General features: G+C 39.6%; 1 protein-coding gene across 1 annotated transcript in view; it reads left to right on the top strand.

The window, feature by feature from the left end:
* The window catches only part of CEP97 (centrosomal protein 97), a 27,423-nt gene continuing 6,812 nt past the window's right edge, over window positions 1-20,611 (top strand). The window contains exons 1-9 of the mRNA XM_040621180.1: window positions 1-390; window positions 2,439-2,581; window positions 3,179-3,337; window positions 4,317-4,418; window positions 6,232-6,345; window positions 6,901-7,067; window positions 13,585-13,749; window positions 14,560-14,693; window positions 16,545-17,319. Coding sequence (XP_040477114.1) covers window positions 348-390; window positions 2,439-2,581; window positions 3,179-3,337; window positions 4,317-4,418; window positions 6,232-6,345; window positions 6,901-7,067; window positions 13,585-13,749; window positions 14,560-14,693; window positions 16,545-17,319 — 1,802 coding nt within the window. The 5' untranslated portion in view covers window positions 1-347. The remainder of the gene's footprint in view (window positions 391-2,438; window positions 2,582-3,178; window positions 3,338-4,316; window positions 4,419-6,231; window positions 6,346-6,900; window positions 7,068-13,584; window positions 13,750-14,559; window positions 14,694-16,544; window positions 17,320-20,611) is intronic.

Genomic DNA, 20,611 nt, shown 5'->3' on the forward strand with positions numbered 1-20,611 from the left:
GAAGAGATTTAGCAGTGAGCGCTCAAATTCGATCCGCATTAAATAGCTGCCTTATAATTGTCTCGATGGTAAAAGTGTCAAATTTCACAGACACCTAGAAAAGGCGGCGAAAAGATCATTTAACAGTAGTTTGCTTATCTGTCAGATCAGGGAGTTCACCAGGGTTCCTAAACACACTGCGGCTCAGATTCTAACCCGAGTTTTACATCATTAGACGCAGGCAGCCAATTGGGTCGTCTGGTTGCCGTGCATCCTGGGAGCTGTAGTTTCCGGCTTCCTCCTCCTGACTCCAAACTCCACCGAGCAGCTGGAGGACGGTTGCTTGATATCATTAGCAAGCGGGAAGTATGGCGGTGGCGCGCGTCGACGCGGCTTTGACTCCTGGAGAAGGTAAGGCGACCTCTCCAACCCCTGAGTCACAAAGTTTACTCCATGGAACTAAATTAAATAGTTACCTGGTGGTGGGAAGAAGCCTGGGTTTAGGGGTGCAGTTCTGTACCAATTCTTTTTGATGTGGGGCTGTGGGCGTCGCGGAGCCGCACTGCCCTCTGGGAGTTGTAGTTCCCGGGTGCTGCCTAGGTCTGCGGCTTTGCGGAGAGGGCCGAACTGGGGACTACATCCCCAGGGTCCTTCGCGCGGCCGGGCGCTTTGGCTCCCGCGCTTCTGAGGCTGCCTGGGTGGTGGGTTTCGGACTGCGGTGACCTTTCTTGGTTTTTTTTACTTTGAATTCTGAACGCCCAAGTGAAAATTGCCGGATCCCCCTCTTTGGCTTTACGCGTCTCCCTTATCTTCTCGGTTCCTGTCACGTTCTGGAAAACCTCTTTCAAACATAGCTCCCTAGACCGACGTTAAACCCTTTTTTTGGAAGTGTTCGGTGGCCGTGATAAAATTCACGGCGACCGAGAGCCCACAGATATTCACCCCTTGTTCTGCAGACCAGGTCCTGGGATCGGGCTTGGTCGCTACCCAACGGAGCGCAGGGTGTGGGTGCTTCTGTGGCCGGCATTCGCCAGGCATGAGCCGAGCTCCCTTTGTTTTGGTTACAGCTCCGAGGCTCCGCAGCAGCCTTCTGGGTCAGGGGCCAGGCTGAGGGTTGAGGCCTTTCTCCACAGTTTAGACCAGGGGGTTATTGTCTGGGGCCGTGACTTCTTGGCGGGGGTGAGGGGCACCGATGGTTCTAAGAGGTCTGTCGACACCGTGGAATTGTGTACAAAGACCACGTTTTCCTTGGGCAATACACAGTTTTCACCAAACACCCCCAAATGCTGGAATCCATTGGACAGTGAAAAAACGTTGAAACCTTTCAGGAGAGCAGTCTCGCATAATTATTTCCCACGGTAATCTCAATCTGGGTATGAATTTGAAATTGGCAGTTTCTGTGGCCCCACCCCTTTTTGATATCTGCTTCTCTTAAACTCCACCTCCTCAGCCCACCAAGGGAACTTACTGACGATAATAGCAGTAAGCGTTTACAGAGCCTTTTTTTTTTTATGCGCCAGACGATGTTCTGCGTGCTTTTTTTTTTTTTTTACATGATCTCATTTTCTCTGTAGAACAACATTAAAAGGCAGATACTGTTATCCCCCGCATTTTATAGAGTGGAAAAGTGAGCCCCAAAGAGATCAATAACTTGACCAAGATACCACAGTGGTTAATTGGGGAGCCAGGATTTGAACGTCTGGAAAACTAAATTACTTTATTGACTGCTGTATGCCAGGAGTGGGGCCAAGTTTTGTTCATATGGTTTCTGCTTTCATCCCACCTCAATTTAATTAATTAGGTGTATCGTTCCCGTTTTGTAGGTAAATTAACAGAACTATACATTGATTTTAAAAGTAGTTTGGGCCCTTGAAGATATACTGGTAGTTAGGTTGTAAGCCGGTTGATCTCTATCAAAAGATTAGTTCCATTTAAAAAATACAATCATTACTTAGCCACCAAATATGGAAGTGATGGTTCTTATTTACTTGTTTATTTATTGAGAGAGAGTGAGAGCCTGTGCTGGCTATGGGAGGGGGTTGGGGGGAGGTGCAAAGGGAGAGGGAGAGAGAGAATCTTAAGGGTGGAGCTGACTGGGGGCTCCATCCCACGACCCTGAGATTATGACCTGAGCCAAAATCAAGAGTTGATGCTTTAACCGACTGAACCACCCAGGCCCCCAATAGTTCATATTTAAATCTGAAGAATTCCAAAGTATTATATCATAAAAAGTTGAGCAGAATATCACAAATTTCTAGGTGTAATTTGATATTTCTGAGGGAAAGTGAACAATTTCAATCTGTGGTCATTTAGAACTCGATTGCATTGGTTTTTAAATCTTGATATTTATTCTCTAGTGTTTTCTAATTCTAAATAATAGAGATTTTATGAATATAATTCCATTCCTATGTTTAGCTATTGTATTTGTGTTTTCTAACAATTTCTCTTCTATTTTCAAGGATCAGTGGTCAACTGGTCAGGACAGGGGCTACAGAAGTTAAGTCCAAACTTACCCTGTGAAGCTGATATTCATACTTTGATTCTGGATAAAAATCAGATTATTAAATTGGAAAATCTTGAGAAATGCCGACGATTAATACAGGTAGGTATTGCCATCTGGGGAAACAGTTATATATGAACACTTTGTTATTCTACAAAACAATAAAATAACCTAACAAAAAGTAACTCTGCAGGCCTAGAAAGCAGTGTTACCTTAAATTTTTACATGACAATTTTCCTTGAAGATGAACATATACATGCTACATTTAAAATAGACTAGAAAAAGAAGCATTTGTTAAAAAAACAGCATTTTATGTTGGCAAAGCATTATGTTGTTAAGATAGCCTTTTACATCATGATGGAGGTAGAGTTCATTCATTCATTCTGTCAGATGTTTATTGGGCTCCTCTTAAATATCTGGCACTTTTCTCAAGTAGTTGCTCTGTTAAAAATATTTTCTGTTGAACAGTTGGAGAGGGTCTGATTGCTGAGCTTTATGTATATTTTCCATTGCTTAGGAACAACAACAACAACAAACAGTTACACCATAGAGTATTTAGACAAAATATGTGAGAAATTCAAATTGCGTTTGTATATTTGGGAATGTTTGGCTATATAAACAAATCTTTTTAACCACCCTCATGTGAAAATAATATGCATATTTTATTTCTAAGAGTAATGATATGTTTTCTTTCCACAGTTGTCAGTGGCTAATAATCGGCTGGTGCGAATGATGGGTGTGGCCAAACTGACCCAACTCCGGGTGTTAAATTTGCCTCATAATAGCATTGGCTATGTGGAAGGGCTGAAGGATCTAGTTCATTTGGAATGGCTGAATTTGGCAGGAAATAATCTCAAGGTGAATTGTTTCTTTTTTTTAGTAGCGTTTTCTTTTTTTAATTTATAAAAGTATTCACTGTAAAAAAAAATTCAAGCAGTATAGAAATAAATAGAATAAAAAGTGAAAGTATCTACTCCCACTTCCCAGGGATAATTTTAGTTAACATAAACTGAAAAAAGATTTATTTTGAAGCACATATGCAGTATGATATTCTTTAAAATTTGAAAAAAAATCTATATTATACTCAGAAAAGTTGTCAAACAGTAGAATGAAATGTAGGGGTACTATAGCATGCTGAATTAAGTTATAAGTAAATGGTTAGTGGTATAGTGGAGAATATAGTGTCTTAAAAGTCAAGAGATCTGGATTCTAGTCCTGCTTCCATTACTTAGTAGCTCTATATTTTTGTGTAATAAATATCTCCATGTCTTATTTTTTGATATGTTAGATGAGGGGACCCAATTAAATGATATTAATTGTTCATTTATTAATCAGTTAACTTATGCTAGGTACTATTCTAGGCACCTTAACTGTATTAACTCATTCAGTGTCATGACAGCCTATGAAGTAGGTATAGTCATTATGTCTATTACATAATTGAGACACTGAAGTACAGAGAAGTAAATAACTTGCTTAAGGTCACATAGCCAGGAAGTTGCAGAGCCAGGATTTGAATCCAGGCAGTTTGACTCCACTCTTAACTTGTAAACTCTATACTATACCAACTGTCATGTGTTATCACTAAGGTTTTTTCAAGCTATAAATATCTGGGATAATATGATCCTCTCCTCTCAGAGGGATAATGAAGGTAGAAGCTTGGTATATAACAATTTACCAAATTCTTTTATTACTACTTCCTCTTTCTCTTGCTAAACTCTGCTCCTCTGCTTCCGGTAATAAACAGAGGAGGCAAGAGAATCAGCTATGAGGAACTAGGGAAGAATTTCAGTTTTTGATTTTGTGTACATGAACTAGTGTGATGCTTTTCTCGTGGTAGGCCATGGAACAAATCAGTAGCTGCGCAGCTCTACAGCACCTTGATTTATCAGACAATAACATACCCCAGATAGGTGATCTATCTAAACTGGTATCACTGAAGGTAAGTGTATCATTTCTGACATTTTCATGTCATTTCTGAAATTTTATACTAATATACCAAAAGAAAGTGATCTGAGTGGCTTACAATCAGCCTACTCCCTATGAAGAACAGATTGTGTACATTATGATAAAAATTCAGTTAGAGCACCAGAAATTAAGTATGCAACTCTTTGTTGTTAGTTTCTATACTTGATTTATTTTAACTAAAATTGGTCACTTTAGTTAAGGTTAATTCTTATTTGTCATTCTATGAACATAATGAAATCCCCTTTATGCCTAATCAGCCAACACTAGCAGCTTTAGCTAGATAATATGTAACGTGTTGGTAAGGTTGAGAGTATACATTCCTGAATTTGAGTCATTTTTTTTGACACTTGGGATTGCTCTTTTTGAGTAATAGGTATTACTAAATTATCAAAAGTAACTTGAATTTAAAAAGTAAACCTGTAGCGTATAGCACTTTTTATGGAGGGGAATTGATCATGCAATCAGGTAAGTAACAGTTGCAATTACAGCTTCAAAAACATGTAGGCGTTTTCCATAGTTTTGCATCATTGAATATTATTAGCATCAGATAAACTCATTAAACCTTAGAAGCAGTATTATTAGCTCAACTTTCCCCTCATATTTAGCATAAATCATCTTTAGCAACAGTTATTCTAAACAATCTGATGTGTCCAGATACTGAGAACAGATGAACTAAGGATTTTTTTTTCTGGAATGATTATTTTATCAGAATCCTGGGTATTCAAAGCCTTCAGTTATTCGTCATTGTTGTTGACTTAATTTGAGTCAGCTTCATTTGCAAGTAGCACATTGTTCCTTCCTTAAGTAGTTTTCAAGAGAATACAGTTGTAAATTACAGGTTGTGGGTTACCTCTTTGCTTTTGGAAAATTTGCTTTATATGTGATTGTTGTTGGGTTTTTTTTTTTTTTTTTAGATTTTTAAAATTTTTTTGACAGAGAGAGAGTGCAAAAGCAGGGGGAGCAGCAGGCAGAGGGAGAGGGAGAAGCAGGCTCCCCACTGAGCATGGAGCCTGATGTGGCGCTTGATTCCAGGACCCTGGGATCATGACCTGAGCTGAAGGCAGATGCTTCACTGGCTGAGCCACCCAGGCACCCCTATATATGAATGTTTTCTTTCTCTTTCCTCACCCTTCATTTTGATTGATTGCTTTTTTTTTTTTTTTTTTTAAGAGCGAAAGAGAGCATGGGGAGGGGTAGAGGAAGAGGGAGAGAGAGACTCTTAATCAGGCTCCACACCCATCACAGAGCCGGTCACAGGGCTTGATCTCATGACCCTGAAATCATGACCTGAGCCAAAATCAAGAGTCAAACACTTAACCAATTGAGCTGCTCAGGCGCCCCTTGATTTTTTTTTTTTTTAAGATTTTATTTTTAAGTAATCTCCACCCAACATGGGACTAGAATTCACAACCCTGAGATCAAGAGTCACATGCTGCATTGACTGAGCCAGGCAAGCACCCCTATTTTGATGAAAAGGAAATGAACAATATGTTGGAAATTGCTCAAGTTTTAATAATTTAAATCTCAAAAAATGCTAGTTACTTCACCAAGCGTGTGTTCTTGGACAAATCTTTAAACTTTCTTGAGCTTAGAATGTGGACATGAGAAGAGAGAGTTGGACCAGAAGACCACCTAGGACCCTTGTAGCATTAATAGTCTTGGCTTTGTAAGTGATGAGAAGTATAATAAAATAGATCCCTTTATTTTTATATGCACCATTTTGGTTTTGTCAAAGTAGATAAATCATAATCTTTTCATTTGTAATTCATCCTGTTTTTACTTTCAAGACCCTGCTTTTACATGGAAACATCATCACCTCTCTTAGAATGGCACCTGCTTATCTACCCAGAAGTCTTGCTATACTCTCCTTGGCAGAAAATGAAATTCGGGACTTAAATGAGGTAAAATTTGAGGGTATACTGTGGGATCCAGAAAGCTGCAGAGTACAGAAGAGACACGGGAGAAAGTTAGGAGCTCAGTTGTAAACTGTGAGCATCTTGGAAGACACTGCCAAAAAGATGAAACACTTGACTCAAGATGATCATTACTTTTCTTTCTACTTTTTCTTAATGTCAGTGGGTCATTAAGGGGTGCTTGTAATGCTGCAACTGTCATTCCATTTGGAACTGATTTGTGATAGAGGTATATTTACATTAAAGGGATCAAGAAGGGACACTGTGCACCTTTCTCTGGCTGATATTATGTTTTCAAGATAGGATTTTCTCTGTTCAGAAACAGTGCTGATACTTCGTAAGGTATTTTGTGCAGCAAGGACAGATGGCCATATTGATGGAATTTTGGAAGTCAGTGGATAATGTAAGAGTGTTACTTGTTGCCTTTCAGAATAAGAGGGAAATTGTTACAGTCTCAAACTGCCAAAGATGTGTACTCAAAGGAAGCCCTGTGCTTGATACTAAATAGTCCATTTCATTCAACAAAGATATCCTTTGTTCCAGATCTCTTTTTTGGCATCCTTAACTGAATTGGAACAGTTGTCCATCATGAATAATCCTTGTGTGATGGCAACACCGTCCATTCCAGGGTTTGACTATCGGCCATACATCGTCAGCTGGTGCTTAAACCTCAGAGTCCTAGATGGATATGTGATTTCTCAGAAGGAAAGGTGAATATGACCTCTTTAATGTCACATTTATCATAGAAGTTACTGAAAAGACCATTTCTAGCTTACCACAGATTAATAAACTGAATATTTCTTAAAATGTGCATTTAGAAATTAAGATCATTAATGCAATCATATAGCAAACTATATGGTGGTCATTTAGGATTTTCTATCCTTTCTAAGAAAGGATAAGAAATAAATATCCATCTAAGAGGTTGGGGCTAGTGAGTTTAACTTAATGCCCAACATACAACAATTTGATTTCTAAACGTTCTTTTGTTAATCAGTTATTTGCAGGGGTTTGAGCATTTTCTATAGAAATCATGTCATGGATGGTGTATAGAGTCTCAGGTCAATCCCACAAAAGCTTCTAATCCATCTTATATGTAAGGGCAGTATTAGTACTAGGACCCAGGGTGCCTCAGTTGCTCAGTTGGTTAAGCATCTGACTCTTGGTTTTGGATCAGGTCATAATCTCAGGGTTGTGGGTTCGAGCCCCATGTTGGACACAGAGCTTACTTTAAAAAATAAACAGCAGAATATATCTGTTGAATAGATGAATAATAATGCAAAGGCTATGTTTCTGCAGACTGGAAATTGTTTTAATCCAAATGACTTTAAGGTGAATTTGAATGTTTTTTAAACTTTCTCTAATTTCAGAGACTTCAGGAGGTAGGGAAGTGTGGGCTTTCACTTGGGGTGGTCTTTCTCTCTGTAGGGTTATCCTACACTAAATAAGTATGGGAGGAAGGAAGAGGTGGGAGAATAGTACAATAGCAAGTTTCTTTTTTCCCCCCACATTTTAAAAAAAAATTTTACTATGTTAGTCACCATACAGTACCACATTAGTTTTTGATGTAGTGTTCCATTATTCATTGTTTGCGTATAACACCCAGTGCTCCATGCAATACGTGCCCTCCTTAATACCCCTCACTGGCCTAGCCCAATCCCCCACCCCCATCCCCTCTGAAACCCTCAGTTTTTTTCCCAGAGTCCACAGTATCTCGTGGTTCATTCCCCCTTCTGTTTAACCCCCTTCATTCTTCCCTTCCTTCTCCTGCCAATCTCCCTGCTATTCCTTATGTTCCATAAATGAATGAAACCATGATAATTGTCTTTCTCTGCTTGACTTATTTTACTTAGCATAATCTCCTCCAGTCCCATCCATGATGCTGCAAATGTTGGGTAATCGTTCTTTCTGATGGCTGAGTAATATTCCATTGTATATATGGACCACATCTTCTTTATCCATTCATCTCCTGAAGGGCATCTCGGCTCCTTCCACAGTTTCGCTATTGTGGACAATGCTGCTATGAACATTGGGGTGCATATAGCCCTTCTCTTCACTACGTCTGTATCTTTGTTTCCCTTCACATTTATGAAAGCTTGCAAGGTAGCACATAATTCAGATATAGTTAGAAAAATATTTAAAAATACATACGTAATCACCACGGAGTATAAGAACATAACCAGCACTCTGGAGACTTCCTTTACTTTGCTCCCATCAGAACTCCCCTCCCCACCATAAATAATCACTGTACTGACTTTTTGATAACTCTGAAAGATTATTTTTTTCCTGGTTGCTATGGAGTTTTCAGCCAACTTTTGCCAGAGTAGCTAAAATGAAAAGGACAGACAATACTAACTGTTGATGAGTGTGTGGAGCAATTAGAACTCATATACACTGTTCTAGAAGTGTAAGTGGTGCAACTACTTTGAAAAACTGGCATATTTAGTGAAGCTAAACATGCAAATACCCTATGACCCAGCAATTTGACTTCTGGTATATACCCTACAGAACTAGGTGCTTATGTCTACCAGAAGACATGTACAAGCGTGTTCATGGTCGCTTGTACTTAACAATAGCTGCAAACATTTTGGAGCTATTTGGTACATTTGGGAAACAATCCAAATGTCAGTCCATGGAAGAATGAGTGAATAGTTACATTCAGACTAAGGAACCTAGATTGTCGTTGATGCCATAGTAGAGAAAAATGCTGCTGCAGTTGATGTCTGAGACAACTCTGTAGCCTACACAGTGCTTCTGTGTTTTAAAACAACTCTGCAAGTATTCTAAGGGAGAGCTCTTGTGTTAAAATTCAATGCCTGAGCAGTGTTCAAAACATTTTCCTGGTTAAACTTGGGAATTACCCTGAAAGACAGGAAGGGATTTACAGTTTTTGTATCTACCCAGCCTGTTATTTGCAGGAAACATCCAGATTAAACATTTTCTTCATTATGACTGAGCCACCCAGGCACCATGAAAAGTATTCTGGGTGTTTTGATGACTTCAGGTAGCCAGATCTTGAGTGTGTGTGTCACTGGAAAGAGTAATTTGAGCAGTCACCCACCCCAGTGGTGCCGTGGCTGGTGCTTTCTCAGAGAGAGGCACACCTGTGGAAAGACCAGCACCGTTGTGTAGCACCTCAGTATTTGGAGTTCTTGCCGAATTTGTTTCCATCTCTTTTTGATTATTTAGAGGACCTAGTCCCAAGCTACACCTCCATTGTTTAGTCGGGAATTAGAATTTAGGGAGCAGAACTTTGGAGATGTTTCTTTTTTGAAAGGATTTTTAAAATATGTACAGAAGTAGAGAGAGTACCATAATAAACACCTAAATACCCACAATGCCATTTCAACAATTACCAACTTTGCCAATCTTGTTTCATGTATCCCCACATTTTTTGTTGGAGTATTTAATTTTAATTTTTTGAAGATTTTATTTATTTGAGAGAGAGCACAAGAGAGAGCATGAGCAGAGGGGAGGGGCAGAGGGAGAGGGAGAAGGCGGCTCCCCACTGAGCAGGGAGCCCTATATGGTTCTCAATCCCAGGACACAGATAAGGACCTGAGCTGAAGGCAGTTGCTTAACCGACTGAGCCACCCAGGTGTTCCTGTTGGAGTATTTTAAAAGCAAATACCAGATATCATTTCATCTGATACTCCTTTTTTTTTTTTTAACAAGAAAGAGCAGATTATTTTATTCTGTTTTTTAAAACTCAAACTTTTTTTGAAAGGTTTTATTTATTTATTTTAGTGAGAGAGAGTGTGGACAGGGGAGGGGCAGAAGGAGAGGGAGAGAATCTCAAGCAGACTCCACTCTGAGCATGGAGCCCAACGTGGGGCTCGATCTAATGACCATGAGATCATGACCTGACCCAAATCAAGAGTCATTTGCTTAACTGATTCAGCCACCCAGGTGCCCCAAGAACAGATTGTTTTAAATTTTCTCTCTTAATAGTTGTTACTTCTGTTACATTATATAAATTGTTCCTTCAGTTTCAAGAGAAGAATCATATTCCATTGATTTGAAATTAGTATGTTAGAGCTGAATGAATTTTAATTTTGTTTTTCTTTGAATTGTCAATGATGTTTTAATGGGCAAGGAGTTTTTTTTTTTACCTAGGAGAATATTTTATGGATTAATAAACTTGTGTAATGGTATGTTTATTGATGAATGTGAAGCAGAAGCAGAGAATCAGATGTTACAGTAGCTGATGCTCCGCAGTTTGTGATTTCCCTCACACACTTAAAATTGTGGAATATTCAAGTCAGAGCCGGTTTCTCTCTCCTCTTACTTTCGCTTCTCTTTCCCTCCCAACTACAAACCATCTATAACTTGGAAATGTTGCTTGCTGGCTAATGTTAAAGTTGGTGATTATCCTCTACTATGGACCTTTTTTGGAAACAGCTTTTCAGCAAGCCATTTGCTTGTCAGGACAACTCATGGAAATTTAGAGCAGATATCAAGAACGTTCTGAATGATTATTTTTTTGAGAGAGCGAGAAAGCAAGTGAGCACAAGTGGGGGAAGTTGCAGAGGGAGAGAGAGAGAATCTTAAGCAGGCTCCATGCCCAGTGGGGAGCTCCATGCCCAGTGGGGAGCTCCATGCCCAGTGGGGAGCCCCATGCAGGGCTTGATCCCACGACCCTGAGCCGAAATCAAGAGTTGGACGCTTAATTGAACTGAGCCACCCAGGTGCCCTGATCTTTATTTAATACATGGACTCATTCATAGAAGAAATACTTCGAGGGGCGCCTGGGTGGCACAGCGGTTAAGCGCCTGCCTTCGGCTCAGGACATGATCCCGGCGTTATGGGATCGAGCCCCACATCAGGCTCCTCCGCTATGAGCCTGCTTCTTCCTCTCCCACTCCCCCTGCTTGTGTTCCCTCTCTCACTGGCTGTCTCTATCTCTGTCGAATAAATAAATAAAATCTTAAAAAAAAAAGAAGAAGAAATACTTCGAATTATTTTTATTAGGTAGAATAAAATTTTTATCTTTAGACTAAGGTTGGGATTCTGTGACTTCAGTTAATGAGCTAGGCGTACCTCATATCTCATTGTTAAAAAACAGTTTTTCCTTTCTTGTGATACTGCCAAATCATGGAAGACTGATCTCATTTTATTTTATTTACACCATGACTCTTTTGCATGATTTAACCAGTTCTCAAAGGGCCAGTTTCCTTTCAGTCTATAATAGAACTTTGGTGGCTTGACAATTTTGGACTGTACAGTTTGTATGATGTGGATATCTAAATATCAAGGTCCAAGTAAATGGTTGTGGATTGAAAGTGATTTTCAAACTATTGCAATGCCAAGTTAATGCTATAAAAATAAAGTATACCAAAATGATCCAGCCTCAACTTCAAGTTGAGGGGTAGATTTAAGAATGGTGAAATTAAGGCAATGGCATGTTGACTAAAAAAAAAAAAATTGAAGCATATATGCAAAAAAAACCAGTAGTGTAATGACCTCCCATGAATCCATCCTCCAGCTTCAGCAGTTTAACAACTCATGGCCAAACTTGTCATCTGTACCTTCATCCACTCCCTGTTCTCCTATATAATTTTCAAGCAAATCTCAAAGTACATGTAATTTCAACTGTGACTATTTCAGCATATTATCTCTAAAAGATAAAAGTTCTTAATGAAATACCTATAATACTATTATCGTATCTCAAAAAAAATCATAATTCCTTAGTAACATTAGGTAATTAGTTCAGTGCTTGCATTTCTAATAATCCTCATAAATTCAGTTTTTAAATGTTTTTTTTGGAAACAGGATCGAAATAAGGCCCCCATTGTGTTTGGTTGATACATCTTTTAAATTTCTTTCTTGCTTTCTTAGTGACTTAAAACATTAATTTGTTATTATTGAGTGCTCTGTGGGCTGGCCATGCGTATTGGGTGGCTCTCATGTGCTTTTACATTTTTTTTTTTTTGAAGTGAGTAATTTTTTTAAAAAAGATTTTATTTATTTATTCATGAGAGACAGAGAGAGAGGAAGAGGTAGAGGGAGAAGCAGGCTCCATGTGAGCAGGGAGCCCGATGTGGGACTCAATCCCAGGACAGCCTGGGACTCGATCCCAGAACCCTGGGATCACGACCTGAGCCGAAGGCAGACGCTCAGCTGATTGAGCCACCCAGGCGCCCCTAAATCTCTTTAATCTGTAGGTTTCTTCTCTTTTATTTTCTTTGCTTTCTTTTCTCTTTTTTTGGTGGTTGTTGAAAAAAATCAGATTATGTGTCCTGTAGAGTTTCCCACTGTGCTTATTTTGCTGATTATATTCCTGTGTCCTTTGACATGCTCCTCTCTCTTACATTTCCTGTAAATTGGTAGGAGGATGTGGAGGTTTCATCAGATTTAGGCTTTTCATTTTATTTTATTTAATTAATTAATTAATCAATTAATTTACTTTTCAAAGCAAGATTTATAGAGCAATAGCAAAGTGTGATAGTACAAAGCTCCTGAGGAGGGAGGGGACCTGAGAGGGTTGCCCTTTTTAAATTTTTATTTATTTTTTATTTTTTTTTAAGATTTAGGCTTTCTAGTGGAGAGGATTACTTTTTAGGTTCTGTCAAGACACACACACAGACACGCACACACAAAGAGACACAGTGTTTAGTTGTCCTTCATGTTATTAGTAGCTATTAATGATCAATGCCTAAAACCATTAATTCATTCACTGTGAGCTTCAAAATGGTGAGATTTTAATTCATTCATTTTATTAGCTGGAATACGTCTGTAAAGTAACTATTTGGTCCCTCATGTATAGTTTGTATAGGAAAAATAGAATTAATAATATTGAATTCTTACCCTTTATTTACCAGTTTTTTAAAGAGAATGAGTTGGTGGTTCACTAGCATCCTCCAGCTGTGACCAGTTCACTTTTTTTTTTAACTGTCATTATGAACTAATGGATTTAAATGTAATTGATGTATTTGGGTACTTTAGTTTAATAGTAAATAGAGGAAATACTCATTGCTTCTTTGAAAATAATTTAAAGATATTTGGAACCATGAGGGCAACTCTGTGGGAGTGCCCCTAAGCAAGAACAAAGGTTTAAATCATTGTAAGAGAAAAGGGAGTGAATCAGAAGGAAAGATTTTTTAAAAAATTTAACTGAATTTTATTTATGAAAGTTACCCAATGATGCTAAGAAGGAAGATCATTGTTGCTTCAAAATGTATCCTGTCTGTGCTGGTGTCATATCCTCTACTGTTTGGTCTCCAACTCCAGTTTGAAGGCTGAATGGCTCTACAGTCAGGGCAAGGGGAGAGCATATCGGCCAGGCCAGCACATCCAGCTTGTGCAGTATCTGGCTACAGTCTGTCCTCTCACTTCCACACTGGGTCTTCAGACTGCAGAGGATGCCAAACTAGAGAAGATTCTGAGCAAACAGAGGTAAGACCCTTTATTTGTAGCAGCTGATCATTCACAAGTGAAAATACTTCTGAGTCTTTCCTGCATGGTTAGTAGGACTGAGGCAAGTGCTGTGACCCACATTTCTGGGCCCCTTGTCACTGCAGCAGTCCTGCAGGGGAACCAAACCATGTAGCGCCGTCAAGCTTGCTCTACAGCAGCTGCATGGTTCGTCATTTCCTGGGTGGGGAGAGCTGAGCAGTATGGAGACTGGGATTTAAAAAAAAAAATCTGTCCTTTTAATGTAGGTGTTTCATATGGGTTCTTTAATATTAACATTAAGAAGTGAAGCTGGAAGCATGTACTAGTCACTTCTTTTATCAGAGATCCTGCCTTTGAGTGAGCGTGCATGTGTGTGCCCATAAGGGTGTCTATGTGATTGTGATTTAAAAATGTTTCTTTTTTTTTTTTTTTTTTAAAGATTTTATTTATTTACTTGACACAGAGAGAGACAGCCAGCGAGAGAGGGAACACAAGCAGGGGGAGTGGGAGAGGAAGAAGCAGGCTCCCAGCGGGGGAGCCTGATGCGGGGCTCGATCCCAGAACACTGGGATCACGCCCTGAGCCGAAGGCAGACGCTTAACGACTGCGCCACCCGGGCGCCCCTAAAAATAAGTTTCTTAACCTTTCTATCCAATGCTTTCAAACTTGACTTTGTAATTTGGTGGTGATGAAAGATACCTACTTTGAAAACTTGTAAATTTCTACCTTTTTGACAGTATTATGTAAGAAGCAGGGAAACTTTCTTTTTGTGGTTTGTGTTAAATCACATCAGATGTTATTGATTTTTAGGTTTCACCAGAGACAGTTGATGAACCAAAGCCAAAGTGAAGAGCTAGCTCCTCTTGCTTCTATTGAAACAAGAGCACCCCTTGTACCTGAGCATTCAAGCCCTGATCAAGATGGCCACATAGTCCAGGAAAGCGGTATGAAATTAACTGATCTCTGAACCATTTTCTCTAAGTTGTTCCATCTGTTGGGTACCATAAAGGAGAAAAAAGTACATATTTTCATAATTTTTGGTTTGTTAACTGAATATTTAGATCTTATATTTTGTGTATGTATATATACAGACATGTAAAATTACTGTATTTTAAAGTGTTACTTTTTATTTTAATTTTTATTTATTTATATATCTGGTGGGCAGCAAAGCAAGGTTTATTGAGTGATAGTGAAGTGATAAGCACAAAGCTCCAGAGGAGGGAAGGGACCCAGGAGGGTTGCCCAGTGTTAATTTTTTTTTTTTATTCATTAAAATATTTATTGAGCTGCTAGGGAGATACAAAAGTGATTAAAATATCAAAGAGGTGAGGCAAATGCACACATCATAGAAAGCCAAGCGTAAAGGGTCACTTAATCACAGCAGTCAAAAGAAAAGTGCTTTAGGAGATCAGGAATGAGATTGCTTCCAGCTAGTGTTAATTTTTTTTTATTATTTTTGTCGCTGGTAATTTTTTAAAGGTTTTTATTTTAATTCTGGTATAGTTAATACACAGTGTTATATTAGTTTCGGGTGTACAATATAGTGATTAAACAATTCCACACATTACTCAGTACTCATCTTGATTAGTGCCCTCCTTAATCCCATCTCCTATTTCACCCATCCCTCCATCTACCTCTCCTCCGGTAACCATCAGTATGTTCTCTATAGTTAAGAGTCTGTTTCTTGGTTTGTCTCTTTCTCTTTTATCCTTTACTCATCTGTTTTGTTTCTTAAATTCCCCGTATGAGTGGTATATGGTATTTGTCTTTCTTTGACTGACTTCACTTAGCTGTATGCTCTCTAAATCCATCCATATTGTTGCAAATGGCAAGATTTCATTCCTTATAATGGCTGAATATTAATCCATTGTGTGTGTGTGTGTGTGTGTGTGTGTGTGTGTGTGTGTGGTGTGTGTATAAATACCTCACATCTTCTTTATCCATTTATCTATCCATGGACAGTGGGGCTGCTTCCATAATTTGGCAATTGTAAGTAATGCTGCAGTAAACAGAGGGGTGCATGTATCCCTTTGAATTAGTGTTTTTGTATTTTTTGGGTAAATACCCAGTAGTGCGATTACTGCATCATATGGTAATTCTATTTTTAACTTTTTGAGGAACCTCCATCTCCTCTTTTCCACAATGGCTGCGCCAGTTTGCATTCCCAGCAACAGTGCACAAGGTTTCCTTTTTCTCCACATCCTTGCCATCAGTTGTTGTTTCTTGTGTTTTTGGTTTCAGCCATTCTGACAGTTGTGAGGTGATATCTCATTGTAGTTTTGATTTACATTTTCCTGATGAGTTATGTTGAACATCTTTTCATGTGTCTGTTGGCCATTTGTATATCTTCTTTGGGGAAATGTCTCTTCATGTCTTCTGATTTTTGATTGGATTGTTAGTTTTTTGGGTGTTGAGTTGTATCAATTCTTTAAATATTTTGGATACTAACACTTTATCGGATATGTCATTTGCAGATATCTTCTCCTATTCCATAGGTTGCCTTTCCATTTTGTTGATTGTTTCCTTCACTGTGCTTTATTTCAAATTTTTAAAAAATATTCAGAGAGTTGCTACCTTCTATTATTGACCTGATGCTTTGATTATTCTAATGATTATTGCAAGAATTCATTTTCTTAAAAGTCTTTGGTTTGATGTTTTAGGCATATTGGAGGAAATCACCAAAGCATTTTATCACATTTTACTATATTTCAGGGGTTAGATTTCATTACAAAGATACAACTAAAAGCCTTTTTAAATATTTAGTGGTCTCAATGATACTTTGTTGATTCTTCTAGAACCCGTCATCCAAGTCAATTCTTGGGTTGGGATTAACAGTAATGATGATCAGTTACATGCTGTTAAGAATAACTTTCCAGCCTCTGTACATACTACAAGATATTCTCGAAATGACCTGCACTTGGAAGACATACAGACAGATGAGGACAAGTTAAACTGTAGTCTTCTCTCTTCAGAGTCTACTTTTATGCCAGTTGCATCAGGACTGTCTCCAGTATCACCTACAGTTGAGCTGAGGCTACAAGGCATTGACTTGGGCCTAGAAGATGATGGTGTTGCAGATGAATCTGTGAAAGGTCTGGAAAACCAGGACTTTAATAAGGAAGAGGAAAAGGCTTTTTGGACTGCAAATGAGAATTCTGTTCAAATGAAGGAAAGCGTCATCAGTACAGGGGTAAATGAGAAAGATGGGCTATTACCTTGTCTGGAGCCAACAATAACTAGTGCTGTCTTGAAGGATGACACCCAGAGTCTTATGTCTTTTCCTGAGTCAGTTGGACACAATGTCTTCCATACACAGCCAGACAGTGAAGGAACCATGTCTCAGTCAGCTTTGGAGAAACTTCCCTGTGGGGTTTTAACCCAGCGATCTTTTGCTTTGGGACAAGATAAAGTCGCCCTGCAGAAATTGAATGAAGCAGCCACCAAACTTCAGGCCTATTGGCGGGGCTTTTATGCCAGGAACTACAATCCCCAAGCTAAAGATGTGCGGCATGAAATTCGGCTGCGCAGAATGCAGGAGCACATTGTTTGCTTAACTGATGAAATAAGGAGGTAGGTCAAAAGTCCTTGTTTAGGTGCTGTTCTGTTGATTTGGGAGTGTCAGAGTCTTAGAGTTGATTCAGAAGACTGACCCCTTGCTGTTGTGGTCAGGACACTTCATACCCTGTTGCCACTCTTGGTTTCCTTGTCTCATGTAACATCCTGAAAGCATCCCGAGCGCAGGAACTGCTGTATGCGTCTCCAGTGCTAGCATGGCAATTGGTACCTTGATGCACTACAGCGATACGTGTTGAACAATTGCTTGTTTTATAGACATTTATAAACTTAAACATAGGAAGCTACAGAAAATGTAGAAAAACTGAATAAGCATAGAAATGAGAAGATGAGAAAGTCTACCTGGAACCCAGTAGGTGACATAGAATTAAAGAAAGGAGTGGGGACTTAAAAGGGACTAAAATTCTGGGGCAATGGTAGGAATTATTCCTCACTTCTGTGGCTGACGTTTTACTGACTGCCAGTCAGGAAAATTAGGAGTTCATAAATTTATTTTGAGTATTAGCATTGCAATATTAATTAATATTATCAGTGGAAGGGGAGGAGGCAGTAAAAGAGATGGGAAGGGACAGCCTGTGTGGTGGGAAGATGGGGAGAGTGTGTGTCTCAGCTTTGATAGGGAGATGTTTTAGGAGAGAAGAGAGGTGCCGTAGGGAGGACAGAGGATTATACATTTCATTTAGAAGCTGGAGGTTATTGGTGACTGTACTGGGGGACCTTGGGACTATTCTCAGGTTTGATGATTTGCTAAATGGACTCACAAAACTCAGGAAGGTATTCTGTTCATGACTATGGTGTATTCGAATGAAAGGATACAGATTAAAGTCAGCAAAGAAAAAAGGTACATAAGGCAGAGTCCAGGAGAGCAGGCATAAGTTCCTAGTTGTCTTCTTCCAGCGGAATTGTATGGATAGGGCTTGAGTCTCTTGGCAGTGATGTGCGACAACACATATGAAGTATTGCCACCTAGGGAAGCTCACTTAAGCCCTGGCTACAGGGGGGTTTTTTTGGGTGTCAGTCTCATAGGCATTGAGTGCTTGTGTAACTGACCTTAGTTACCTAGGCCTTAGCTCCTACCCAAGGTCAGACTGATACAGTGTGTGTAGCAGGGCTTCAGGTGAACAAAACAGGTACTCACCTGAAAGTACATTGTTAGCATAAACTATCTGGTTTGGCCCCAGACCCCGTGTATGCACAGATACTCTTATCAAGCAGGATATTCCAAGGGCTTGGACATTATCTCCCCATCAGTCAAAGCCAGTCCCATCTTTGGAATGTGTGGGGTTTGAACACCCCAAGCCTCCTGAGTTAACCCTTTCCTGCCCAGTGAATTTCCTAAGAGCATGTTCAGCGTGTAGTGGAATCAAGCAGTTTGGAATGGGTTGAATAGTGAATGAGAGGTGAAGAGTGAGTGTTGTTAAGGAAATTCTTTTTTAAAGGTGGGAGATATAGAGCATGTTTTGTGTTGATAGAATGATACAATAAAGAGGAAAAATCTGATGGTGCAGTGGAAAGAAAGGAGAAGTGCAAGGTTGAGATTCTTGAGAAGGTGAAAGAAGGGATCCAATGCTCAAGGAGAGGGAGTGGCCTGAGGTAGGAGCAGGAGCAGAAGCAGGTAAGGTGGTAGGTTTGATGGGGAGGAAGCAAAGTTCTGTCTGATGAATGCTTCTCCTTTTCAATGATAGAGAAGACATGGTCAACATTTGAAAATGAGGAGAGGGGTGAGTGTGTAGAAAGTTTAAGAGAGATGTGAGGTGTGAGGTGTTCATCTTAAAAGTGAACTTAAAAGGAAAATGGAAGATGATTAAACAGTATGAGGAAAAACTTAAAATGCAAAACAATAGGTCAGGTTGTATGAGTTTCTTCAGCAACTTTCAGCTGTTCTATTCTGATTTGGGTGTGCTTAATTTGGTTCTACCAGGAATGGTTTTTTTCCCAGGTGAATATGGTAGGGGAGAGAGGGAAGGGCAAAGGAGCTGAAGATATTTGGGAGGGGATGATTATAATGGTGGATCTTGGAATTTAAAGAAGGAAAAGGAGAGACAGGAGGAGATGGGGATTGTTAGTTTGGAGGTCTGGATGAAGACTGGCTGTCTAGAATGTTGCAGGGGGCGTGCAAGAGCAAGTGAACTGGGAGGATAGGGGGTAGTGATTTGTGTGGGTGCTTGAAATCATTTTTGAAAATGGTGTAGTTGAAATGACTGGGTCTAGAGTGAGACTATGAGAATGAATGTCGTAGGGTGGATTACTGTTAGAGCATCCATGTGCATGCTGAGGTCTCCAGAAATGATGATAGGAATGACGTGGAGAGAGTGCTGAGATTTCAGTGATTGCGGGCAGATTCTGGGAGGCTAGTACTTGAAAAAATTTGGAGCAATTTAACAGGGTGGCAGGAGTTCTTAAAGGAGGAAGGCAAAAAGATTTGTTGACAGTAGAAGCTATCTTCTGACCCTGATGTATGAAGGAAAAAAATAGCTTCCACTTTTTTTTTTTTTTTCAGTAGGCTCCATGCCCAACGTGGGGCTTAAACTCACTACCCTGAGATCAAGAGTCATATGCTTTACTAACTGAGCCAGACAGGTATCCCAAAATAGCTTCCACTACTACAGTGGCTACAGTGAGAGGGCTACAGTGTCATCAGCAGTAGGTCTGATTTGGTCAAGGAAAATTTCACAAAAGAGGTTGAGAAGATAAGAAGGTTTGCCAGTTACAATTCTGGAGTCCCAAATGGCTCTGGAGAAGAGCTTGGGGGGTTAGAGAAAGTTGGGAATTGGGTTAGAGGTAAAACAAAATGGTGACATTGTGGAAGATAATGGACAAACTAAAGGGAGCCTTAGGTTGGTGACAGGCCTAAGTGTGGAGAGGACAGCGGTGAGCCCAGATGAATACTTTAATGAATAAGGGAAAGCGATGGATGGGAGGTCCTTTGATGATAGCAAGGAATATATCAGGGACCTGGGCAAATGGGGACTGAAGTTTGGTGGGATTAGTCCTAGTCTCTTAGAAGATGACGCGTCAAGCTGGAATCCTAATGCTCTGCTGTTTTGTAGCCTTTGAGCAACTACTCCTTTCTGTGGCTCCTGTGCCTTTGGTGTTTTTGGCTGGGAAATAAAGGCCAAATAAAGAGCCACTTAATATTTTATTTTATTTTTCATCATTGGCAGTACTTTGTAGAACCAATATAATCTGAATTTCAATCACATCCATTTGGCTTCTACATTGAGTCATAGTTAAAACTAAAGTTTCAGGAGTGCCTGGGTGGCGCAGTCGTTAAGCGTCAGCCTTCAGC

The sequence above is a fragment of the Ursus maritimus genome, unplaced genomic scaffold (assembly GCF_017311325.1).
Source record: "Ursus maritimus isolate PB19 unplaced genomic scaffold, ASM1731132v1 scaffold_4, whole genome shotgun sequence".
NCBI lineage: Eukaryota > Metazoa > Chordata > Mammalia > Carnivora > Ursidae > Ursus > Ursus maritimus.